The 12048-nt window shown below is 29.9% G+C and overlaps 1 protein-coding gene across 6 annotated transcripts in view; it reads right to left on the reverse strand.

Annotated features, from left to right (window-relative positions):
- Nucleotides 1-5206: 5206 nt before the first annotated feature.
- Nucleotides 5207-12048, reverse strand: part of LOC113384599 (synaptosomal-associated protein 25-like) — an 87534-nt gene continuing 80692 nt past the window's right edge. For all 6 annotated transcript variants that reach the window (XM_026622344.1, XM_026622341.1, XM_026622346.1 and 3 more), the window contains exons 5-7: nucleotides 9376-9500; nucleotides 8159-8307; nucleotides 5207-5451 (exon numbers count right to left, since the gene is read on the reverse strand). In XM_026622344.1, coding sequence (XP_026478129.1) covers nucleotides 5386-5451; nucleotides 8159-8307; nucleotides 9376-9500 — 340 coding nt within the window. In that variant the 3' untranslated portion in view covers nucleotides 5207-5385. The remainder of the gene's footprint in view (nucleotides 5452-8158; nucleotides 8308-9375; nucleotides 9501-12048) is intronic.

A 12048-nucleotide genomic window follows, 5' to 3' on the forward strand; every position in this document is an offset into this window, starting at 1 on the left:
AAACATTGTTGTTTTTAAAAAAGTTTTCAGACGGCCAATTAGAGCGGCAATTGGTAGTTTTAGTGTTAAAACATCATTTCTTCTACTTCTCAATCAGCTCAGCAGCTCATACTATCAAATAAAATTTAATCTTTTACCGTTTCAATGCTGTTGCAATGTACAAGTCCAAAAAAAAACATGCATTACATTGATTTGGAAAAATACAAATCTACTATTTATAAAGATCATTGTTTTAAAATTATGTTTATTAATAATAACTATACCACATAGTTTAAATACAAATTAAAGTTTCTATGCATAGCTAGATATAAATATCCCGAATGGAAATAGATTTTAATCTGCATGCAAAAAATACATTGAAATTATTTGTTTTCTTAATAAATTCAATAACTTATAAATAATCATTAATGTATTCAACGGATTTTCTATATTCAGAATCTATGAATAAATTTTATTTTAAAAATATTTCTGCGAATATATAACTTTTAGTTGATAATAATTATGTATAAATAGTTCCGATTAATAATGATGAGCACCTAAGAAGCTGTTCACAATTTCAGCTCTGAAGCAATTTGCACATTTAAAATCGCTAACGCTTTTAATTTTCTTATATTTTGCGTATTACATACAAATGAAATTAATTTATTAAAGTATAAAAAATAAGACACAATAGATCCAAGAGATATGTGTTGTTTTTTAAACAATTTAATCAACCTAGTTACGATACTAATTTGTTAATTTTTCTCCTATTAGATTAATAACGTTTAAGTAGAATTGAAGCAGTAAATATATAGCTATAGAACTTAGCAGAACCATACAAAAAATTATGATTACGCTAATTATGTTTAAATGTACTAAAAATGCGTATTTTCCATATTAACGTTCGCTAATATTTTGTAAGATTTGCCAATATTTAAGAACTACATTTCAATCAATAAGAAATGATTTAAATTCAATAGACACTTATATTCAAAATTTTATTTTGTTTTCAATAATAGAAGTTTCAAACTATACTTTAGACTACAGATCTATATTTTAGTAATATATATATTAAGATGTTTATTTAACATATGTACATATTTATTATATTTAATAAATTTTTTATGACATGAATCTAGCCGAAGCATTTTTAAAATATTAACAATCACGCTCCTAAATAAGTAACCAATCCTATATAATATATCTATTTAAATATCAATGTTTATTCGGAGTTCGTTGCGGAATAACAAATGTACAGTAGTACTTGCAATGCAAATTCTAGAAATTTATATTTTATTGAAAACTGAAAGTAAGGATAAAATATATTTGAGCAATTGTCGTAGAATTGTTGTATAATACAAAATTAAGTTATTTCATAACTGTCGCATTAAATATGTTAATAAAATCTGACAAACTCCGAAGTCGTTCTACTCGAAATAAATTCAACAGCCTCTCAATACAATCAATATGCGCTCTATATTTTATATAGTAATGCTGAGAAATATTTAATTTTAGTCATTACGAAACTATTCAAATATATATTGTATTCTTTATATTTGTGATACTACTGAATAATTCTAGTATACTCTTGTTTAATAATTGTATTAAGTATAATTTTCTTGAGTTTTGTTTTTTTGTGGCTATCATATCGAATATGTCTTATTGATTGTGCACAATATGAAGCTTTCTTTCTATATTTAATGACTTTCAAGTTACTTTCTACATATGACCGGTTCTACATATATGGAATTTATTCTGATGTTTAAAAAGGTATAGAGATTTTCTTTGAATTCTCATCTTCGTGAATGTTGAGCAGAATCGAGCAATATATTTAGGCAAAATAGAATCAGGCTAACAATAAACAGACTAAATTTTACCTCGGATTTATTCAATTAATAGATAGATAAAATAAATAGTGTTTGTTTTATAAAGATCCTGAGATTATCCGGATAGAAAGAAAATTATGCTTTCAATGTTACTTGAAGAGCCCTTTGTTAAATTAATGAAAATGTTCCTTTGCACAATTAATGAGAATTCAGTAAGATCATATCAAAATGTAATATTTATTCTTAAATTATTAATAAACAGAATGTAAATAAAATAGCATTGGTGCAGATTTAAAGCCATCATCTATCGACTTTCCTTCAGACGTTTCAAAATCCATGACAATGAGAATTCATACTCCTACATTTGTTTTTAACAAGTGAAACTGATTGAATTTTAAAAATATTTCTTTATTGTCATAAAAATATAACTTCTCTATGTGTTCATATTTACAATATTAGTGCACAATAAAACTCGCTCTAGAAATTTCAAAAATTTCCATATATGCAGACAAAACTCCGACTTAAACGGCCAAATTATCAGAAATTTGAAATTTTTTTGTTCAAATACACAATATATTTATCATAGATGTAATTGAAATAATATAAAAGTTTCGCAGAAGATCTCTTAATGTATGAGCATTCTAAAAAAAAATTAACTTAAAAATTCCATCTTCCAACTTCGCCTACTTGGAACTTCTTTAAACATTTTGCTGTAATGACGTTTATGTGTACAAATCAATACTTGAAAAATTTACACTAAAAAAATGCTTCCACAGAAAATATTCGAATAACAAATAAGCGATGTTAAAAAAATTTGACAACATAATAACAATGAAAATATATAAAATACACAAATTGGTGTCTTTTACTATATACCATTGGAGAACAACAAAATTATTTCTATATTCACGATACATTTAGCAGTCTTTAGAATCGGCTTCACGTTATTTTTACAATTCGCGATTTTTTAATTTTAACATGTGATCCCTTTTTCTTTTTTCTATAAGTAACAAGTTCGTCAATAACAATATTTTCGCATTAACTCATCGATTTATTGCTATGTGTATTAAATATAACTTTTGCTTTTTTTTTAATTCACGATTTGTACTTTTTCCGAATCGTATATGTCATTCGGGATTAGTAGGCACTGTTTGTTTAATTCGCACATCGAATACGGCTATTAACAACGAAAGTTGAATAGATTTCAAGTAAATTTCACACACAAAAAGGGCACGTTATAGAAACCGATAACTTTAAAATAATATGTAGTACATGTACGTATTTTCAAAAAATTCTATAGTCCACGCATTTGCGAATTAAGAATATTTGGCGAATTCGACAATTAATTTACATACAATTTTTGGGAGAAGAAAATACATTCGAATATACATAACAAATTGGCTATAGTTCAAACGATCGTTTTTTCAAGTTTTAGAATACAATGAGTTAAAAAAAATATTATTTTCAAATATATTCAGAACGCAATAATGTTGTTAAATTCAAATATTGCGATTGTGGGGCTAATTCTTGGATAAAATCGAAATATGGTAATCCTATGTTACGCGTCTGTAAATCGTATGAGTTGGTAGTCACAAACTATGAAAAAAAAACTATGTATTTGCTGTGCGATTAGGAGTTTTGCACATAAAATCTAACCTCCTAATCGAACAATTGTCTAAAAACAATTTATCATAGGAGCATCTTACTGATGTGTCTTTGATAACACATACGTGAGATTAGATTTCATGTGTAAAGCGCCTGATCGCAGAGCAAATACATAGTGACTGCCAACTCATACGATTATGGACCCGTAACATGGCATTACCAATTATATTTTATCCGATAACTGGCCTCTGTACTTGAAATTAAAATTCAATAACTCATGTATATATACAGTAGAAGTCTTTTAAATTTCGTTTTTGTCAAATATATTCTCTTTATAGCTGATAAAAACGCTCGTGAGCTATTAGAACGTTTTCGGGGTGGTTCGGAATCATTCGGAAGAACTCGCTATTGTTCGGTAATAGTTGTGTCCGTATTAAATTCCGTTGTGTCTAGGTTCATGAACAAAGTATGTTCTACGAAATACGTAGACCCTACTCTCTACGAAGGATTCGGCCGGTTTTTAAAAACTGAAACACATATATCATTGCCTATCTGTGCAGTGACTATATTTTCAAAATTGAAGTTTTGGTATCCAAAAGCAAAGAAACGAGAACACGTAACGTTAAATCTTAATCAGAAACTAGAAACCCAACGGCTAGAAATCAATGTTTTTGTAAAAAATAAAAATGTTTTTTTGTTAATCAAATATTTTAAATATATATTCTAATAAATGTCAAATAAGCTTTGTAAAATGTATTTCTAACTGATTTTGTAGTTAAATTATTAACCTAATTGTTTTCATAATTACCACCCGATAGTCCGACACAAGCGTCGGTCCCGAGCAATCCGGATAAAAGGACTTCTACTGTACATATATACATATTTAGAAAATATGTAACAACTTTGCGATTTAAGGGGCACACCTAGTGCGAAATTTTCAAATAATCGAATTTTGATTTTTTCCATATTTCTATAGGGTCCATACGATGACCCTCCAGTTTTTTGATCTGATCAAAAATCGAACTTTGGCAGGCCAAAAACGACCAAAATTTTGGGAAAAATTTAACTTATTTTCGGCATGCCGACGTTTTGTCAATTTTTGATTTTTTTATTCGCCCGAGGGTCATCGTACAGACAATATGTTTCAGTTTAAGGATTTTTTTTTGTGTTTTATCAATGCAGGAGGCTGCAATCACTGCAGCAGTGGAGGACCTTTTTTCTTTGGCGCCGCCGGAGATTGCGTGTCATTTCAAAAATATTTAATATATTAATTCAAAAATATTACTGTGTATTCTCATGTATAAATATACCCTCAAAATTTTAAGTAGATGGATTCACTAGTTTTCTTTTTTTTTTAATTCCTATAAATGGCATTTTTTTAGGTTGTCACACTAGGTGTGTCCCTTAAGACGAAGACCATGCGCACATAAGTCCTCTATTTTCTTCGAATTATTCTTCACGGATGCAACTAAGTTATATCTCACGTGTCAAATTCTATTTTATTGAGAACTGAGGATTTAAAAACATTTAATATTTAAGGCTAGTATTGTGTAAAACATTACAGCACAAACGTCCACAAAACAAAGGTTCAAATTTTATTAACATCGCTAGAGTTGAATTGGATTAATTTCTTTTATTGACTATTACTCATAAACGTCACCACAGCAACTACATACGAAAAACCATTTTCCGACATCTCAAACTGACCAAACAATTTAACAACACAATAAACAACGTTATTTTCACATATTTTTCTATATAATATATGTATATCACATTTTTATTTTACAATCGGGAAATCTACGTGACTTTGTGAAATATATATTATATATTATTTGAAGTAATTATCTTGCATTAGCAATAATATTATCAAATATTATCATAAACAAACCTTATTCGTAAAAGCAGATGAAAAATTTGGGCCTGAATTATCGTCTTCACTATAAATTGCTGATCATGATCAAAATCATCCTTATCATGATTTGAGTAACTCGTCGGTTCTTTTTCTTGCATCAGCCACACGCCATTCGTTGTCTTTGCCCTTTTATTTAATTGGAAATAAAATAAATAATAATTTTGCTAAATCAATAAATTAAAAAAACATAAAGTAAAAATAATAATAACGGGATATAATTTTATAAAAATTAGTACCGTCTCAGTCCTAATATGATATCATCTTTCTTATACGCACCTTGTGTTTATTTACAAGAAGGTAAATTAAAATTTAACTAAATTTGTAAGTAACAAGCAAAATAATTTTACTCTGGACGGCTTCGGACGTTTCGCAAGTTTTGAAAATACATTTTAAAAGCAAATTTGAATAGGATGTCGAATTCTATATATAAATTGGCAATGTTCTCATTGATATCTTCGATTAGCAATTAATTTTGAATATTAAGCATATGATAATTATACCAATGTAGGATAATTCGCGATGATTTTGATTTTTTTTTAAATCAGCTACAATTAGAAAAGAAAACAAAAAATACTATTTTATTTTGGGTGTGTGTGACCCTTATACAAAATGTATATTTTAAACTTATTTAGCAACATTATTTTGAAAATTTGTTTGGCAAAATAGTAAAATGAATAATAAATATAATTTCAAATTAGTACAAATTGTGCGTTTACGACTATTCCACGTCGAACTTCAATTTTTTTTCCACCGGCATACAATTTGTAGATATGTTTGAAAGATATTTGTTGACATCATATCCAAAATAATGATTATAATTTCGAACAATGATCAAATATAGCACATATGGCGTAAATTAAATTAAATAATTTATAAATTGTTTCTTCTTTACTAATGGAATATATAGTTGAATGTAAGAATAAAATTTCTAATATGAATTTATCATCCGAAACGTCCGATTTCCCTAAAAAACTAATAACGATTATATATATTATGCCAAATTAAGATCACAATGAAATGAATAAAATCCTCGTTAATCGACATTTTGGAGTTTTCAAGTTTTTACTTGAGCAGATCATGTGCTCGCTGATTAGCAACTGCTATCCTCGTCTCGTTTGATTCTCCCTAATTATCGATAGCATTGGGATTGAATAAAATATTCATTAGTAATAATCACAAAAATAACAAATTATCATGAAAGTGGAAAGTAATCTCTCTCAGCAGTTTTGTACAAAAATATCAAGTTTCTTTGCAGCAGCTTTTCATTGATGCCCTTCTATAAATGATACTCTAATCAGAGAAAGGCTCAGTACATTCTAGAAAGCTTATTATTATAAATATCATGTTATTATGGCAACTAAGTAAGTGCGGATTTTCATTAAAAAATCAGGCATTTTTTGATGGAACTAAATAACTTTATTATGCGATGCGTTGTCCATTTTGATCAATGACTTTTTGTCATCTTTCAAGCATCATTATCCTACTTTCATAGAACTTCTAGTTTTTAACAGCAATTTGACACCATTATTATCATTAAACAACAGCGGTACCCCGCCATACGAGCGACTCGTCATACGAGATTTTCGAGATACGAGACGCCAAAGGAGTATCACAAAGCAACAAATCGCTCCTATTTCCTATTCGAGAAGGTGCGAATGAAACAGGTCAATATTTCATCAATGGTAACAAAGATTCTCGTATATGAAGTCGCATTTAACCATCATACGAATATTTAAAATAAATCATTTTAAAGTTAAAAAATTCAATTCATAATATTAATCTTGTGCATTTGTTCGTACAATATCGGACAAAGTTGAATTGTTTGTGGATAAATATCTCCCCGAAAAAAAAGCAAATGGTAGAGTATCAGAAATTCAGAATTGATTGACAAAACATGTCTAATTTATTTTTGCAAGATAATCAGCGGGAGAAAAAAAAACATGCTTCGAGATACGAGAAATTCGACACACGAGGCTGGTTTCGGAACGAATTAAGCTCCTAAGCTAAGGTGTGGTACCACTGTATTTACAATTCAAGAAGTTTTGTAAAGATCGAAACAGTACTGTATGGTGGATATGGCAAAACATTACAACCAAGCTCCAATAACTTTTGACGAGTGGCCAAATTTATGTGATGTCAATAATGGAATAAATCACCGTATAGATTTGTCAATTTAGGCCGTTTTCTTCGACTGCGTTGTAATTTCTGTTAGTTATTCTATGTAAAAAATGATCGTTCGATTGGATGGTAAGAGTAGTAATAGACAATTTCTTTATAATCAACTCCAGAACGAAAATTGGCAAACCAAATTTGACACTGCCGTTTTTTTAAATGCTTTGTCACCATAAGCTGCTCATAAATTTTTGTGGGCGTAAAATGCCTTTTTGACTTTGCAGAATAAAAAAACAAAATTGACAAAAAAATCAATTTGTTTTTCCATCTTTCAACGAACGCCGAATAAAAACTACGCAATAGATCAAAAAATTGTTTTTTGCTGATGAACATCTAAATTACCTACTATCTATTAACAAAGGGTATTTTACATTTTGGACGCCAGAAAACCTGAAAATTCAATTGAAACCATCTGAGCTGAAACCGCATTTACTTAGTTGCCAACCTAATAGCTCGTGAGATCACATTCAATTGCTAACGGCCATTTCAGATGTTAGTTAGTTATCCACATATAGCATTCATTGTATTCAAATTCAGTAAAAACGAGATTACTCTCCATATATATTACTTCAAAAGTTACTGTATATATTGTTTTATTAAAATATTTTTATATTGCTACGAATTTTAAGAACCGTGCACAATTTTGATATGTTAACGTTACCTTGCGGTTGACGCGGTCAATTTGCCTATTCTGGTTCTCCAATTCTGATCCCATGTCAATGGCCATGTTCCGCAAGTTTCCAATCATCGTGTTGACTTGACCCATATTGTCTTCCATTTCATCCTCTCGAGCATCATTCGTTATTCTTCCTGTAATTCATAAAAAATAAAATAAAATATACGATTTGAACATTAAATATGTTGTTTTACTTTGATAGAATAAATTGGCATAGTTCATTTAAGTAAGATTTGTTTATTCCATTAACTGTGCAAATAATTTCTTGCATGACAGAATTAAACATATAAAATGTAATCAAATTTGAATTCGGATTGCGATTGTCCTGCATGAATTTTGGTGAGATTAAGGCGAGATCAATATTAAAATGGAAATATTCAATGCAGATATGCAGATGCAGAATTCATCATGATGAATTTATTAAATAAATTTACTCTTCTAGATGAATCCAAATATTTAAATATATAATTTATGTGAAAAACAGTGCAAGAATAAGTTTGACGAGAAGATTTTGTACAAACGGTATAAAAAGAAGAGAAAGATGGTGTCCATTAAAAGATAGAAAATCCACGTTAAACGGAACTAATTTCGCTAGTCGCTAGTTTTATTATACTGGCCATGAAGGTGACAAACTTCAGCTATACACGGAATGGTTACTACCCCTGGTAGAGGGGGTAGCGGAGTGTTTTAATTGAACCAGGTGTTCACTTCTAAAAGTAAAGTCCGCTTAACAACATGTAAATAACCAATAAAAATAAATATACCTTCTTTCATTATAACTTAATAACAAGTCAGTGATTGTAATTAGAACTGCAACAAATACATAATATACAAACAAATCAGTGTTTAATACAGTCCACAGCTACAAGGGTTAAATTATAACCCAACAATCTGAATTATCTAAGGAGAGTTTTAATAAATTCTATAACTACGTAACATAAAGAATAGCTTAATCGAACCAATAATAGGCTAAGCTCATGAGTGATAGCTGTATAATAGCTATATAATAGGCCTAATAAGTGATTAAATTTATATATGTATCATACGAGTATATAAATATACATGATCTTTATATTAGATATACAGTTCTTTGGATTTGAACAAATCAAACTGCAATAAATGGAAGATTAATAAATAAATTAATGTTAATTAATGTTCACTACGAGGTATAAATCAGAAGATTTTCAAAACAGCAAACTCACCAATATAACCAGCTTGTGGTCCCAAACCATTGCGGTCGTCCATAACTCTTTGAGGTTGATTGTTAACAACTTTGCCATCATCATTTCCCTTCCAAGTGCCTTCATCTTCTTTAAATGATGCTCCTCTAAAATAGTCAAATATTAATAAACATATCAACTATTCCAACTTTCAGAAGAAACATTAATATAAAATGGACGTGTGAGCAAAATGTTGCCAAAGTATAATCTAAATATTGGGCGTTTTGTATAATGGTACGAAGTGTATTTTAAAAGAGGGGTTTACATTTGTTATTTCTAAGGCAATGGTCAAGCGTTAAACTTTCTGTCTGTAAAAAACAAATCAAGTATGCTACGTACATAACAGGCTTCACAGATTTACAGGTTGTATCTGTGAATCGATATTCAAATGCATGTTGCGCTTATAACTTGGAATAGTGACATTATTTTTTGTGCGTATCTTGTATAATTATAATGGAGCAAGAGCTGAACTTTGTGGATAATGGTATTCCACTATGGCTAAAAAAATTTGTTCTGCTGATTGATGATTCTTAGCATACTAAGTTCGAAAACCATCGCTTAGCAAGTTTCAGTCCTGCACACCATCATCAACCATGATTTTGAAAATGCAAAAAAAAGGAAATCAAACTTGTCCTGTAAGCTTAAAATTTCTATACAATTTTATTTATTCATTCAGAAGTTAAAATATCAAATTGCCTGGCAAATTCAACCTGCACAAGACTGCAAGGCGTCGAGTTAAAAGGTTCACTTTTATGAGCAAGGTGTATTGTTCTATAAGGTTAAAATTTAAATATCTGTTTGTCAAAGCGATTTTAAAAAGGTGTTTGCAATGACTGCCGATTCTGTCCATCCTAAGCCCTTACCAGGCCAAGGGAAAGATGCTATATCGGAAGTACAAGTAATCTTATAGGCGTAACGTGAAAGCATATAAATGATATGTAAACAAGTAAAAAAAATACGGTCAACATTAATTTGAGTAATAATTTATAATAATAATAATATTTTTTTTTTAATTTTTGAACAGCAATCAGAACCTCATAGTCCTATAAGCTGTTGTGCTGATTTTGACTTAATACTAGTCTGTTTGACAGATGGCAACCCAATCAGTTGCCACATCTCTGTATGATATATATTATTACAATTTCTGTAATAGAGCGAGTATTTTTAATGGTGCAACAATGCCGGGTGAGGGCTATTTTCACTTGGAAACATATTGCTATCTACATTTCCATGTCGAAGTGGGTATCGAACCCGGGACTTCTGAAACAAGTCCCGTCACTCTTAACCCCTCACCTACGGGCGAGCCCACAACAAAATATACACTATACTTTTTAAATTAATATTTATCATCAGGTATGTCGCCACTCTTTATTTTTTTATCATAATTTAAATGTTACGCAACCTTTTAAAGGGCACCGCACAAACCCTCAAAACAAGAACTTTAGGCAGGCCGATTTTTTGGTATGTGATCCTTGGTGGTCTTTTGGTTAGAGTCTGGTTCGTCTGGCAGCTGGAAATGGTCGCGTTTATTAGTGTGCAGCCAACTTGTACAGCGCGATTTCAAAATTTTGAAGGCATTTTAGTCGGTCCAATTTTTATTTTTTTTTACTTTGAATAGGTTTACCAGACATTTTTGGCGCTGCTAAATATGTGCCAGACTTTATTTATTAATTTTTATTTAAATTAAAATTATTTTAGTCTGTCTGTAATTTTAATATTATATTCATTAAGGGTGAAAAAACATAAAATTAATTTGCGAGACGTTTCTGTGGCTGTTAAGCATATCTGGCAATGGAAAAAGTCTGGTAATATGATAGTAGTAGACAGAGCGCCAAATACATTGGTGTAAATAAAACTAAAAACGATTATACTCACAAGAGCACATTACGTGTACTAACCAGAAAACCATAAGAAAAATCAAGAAACTTTGTTAGACAGAGATATTTATTATAAACTTCTCTGCAAAATTGTGTTTATACCATTTTTATTAGAACCACCATTCCTGACAAATTGCGATTTGAAAAGTTAAAAAAAAAAATCATATTCTTCATGATATGCAGGCTTTATGCATCACCGAATGTATATTATAAGTGAAAAGTAAGAATCAATTGATTTGTGTTGGATTGATGAGTTTAATGATTCTTTTAAATATCAAACTGTTATCCCTTAATTACTTTTCTCTGGAACAATACATGCCAAATTTATTGCCCTAGTGTGGAAGGGTCGCATGCCTGATTGCTTAAACAAAATTATTATGAGCAGCGCCAAAAATGTCTGCCATCAAAAAATGTGAGTCTGATGTACCTATTCAAAGTCAAAAAATGAAAATTGGACTGACTACATGCTTTCAAAATTTTGAAATCGCACGGTTCAAGTTGGCTGCGTACTACTAAACGCAACCACTTCCAGCTGCCAGGTGGCCTATACTCCAACCAAAAGAGCACCAAGAACCATATACCAAAAAATATACCACATACCAAAAAATATAATGCATATACATTTTGCTCATAAAAGTAAACTTTTTGGCTCGCCTGGCAGGTACTTGTGCAGGTTGAAATACCAGGCAGTTTTATGTTTGAACTTCTCAATATATAAATAAATCGTATAAAAATTTGAAGCTTACAAAAACAAGTTATTGTTTTGCATTTTCGAACT

This window comes from Ctenocephalides felis, unplaced genomic scaffold (assembly GCF_003426905.1).
Source record: "Ctenocephalides felis isolate EL2017-DRISC unplaced genomic scaffold, ASM342690v1 CF-g0.4_SCAFFOLD_03571, whole genome shotgun sequence".
In the NCBI taxonomy this organism is placed as follows: Eukaryota; Metazoa; Arthropoda; class Insecta; order Siphonaptera; family Pulicidae; genus Ctenocephalides; species Ctenocephalides felis.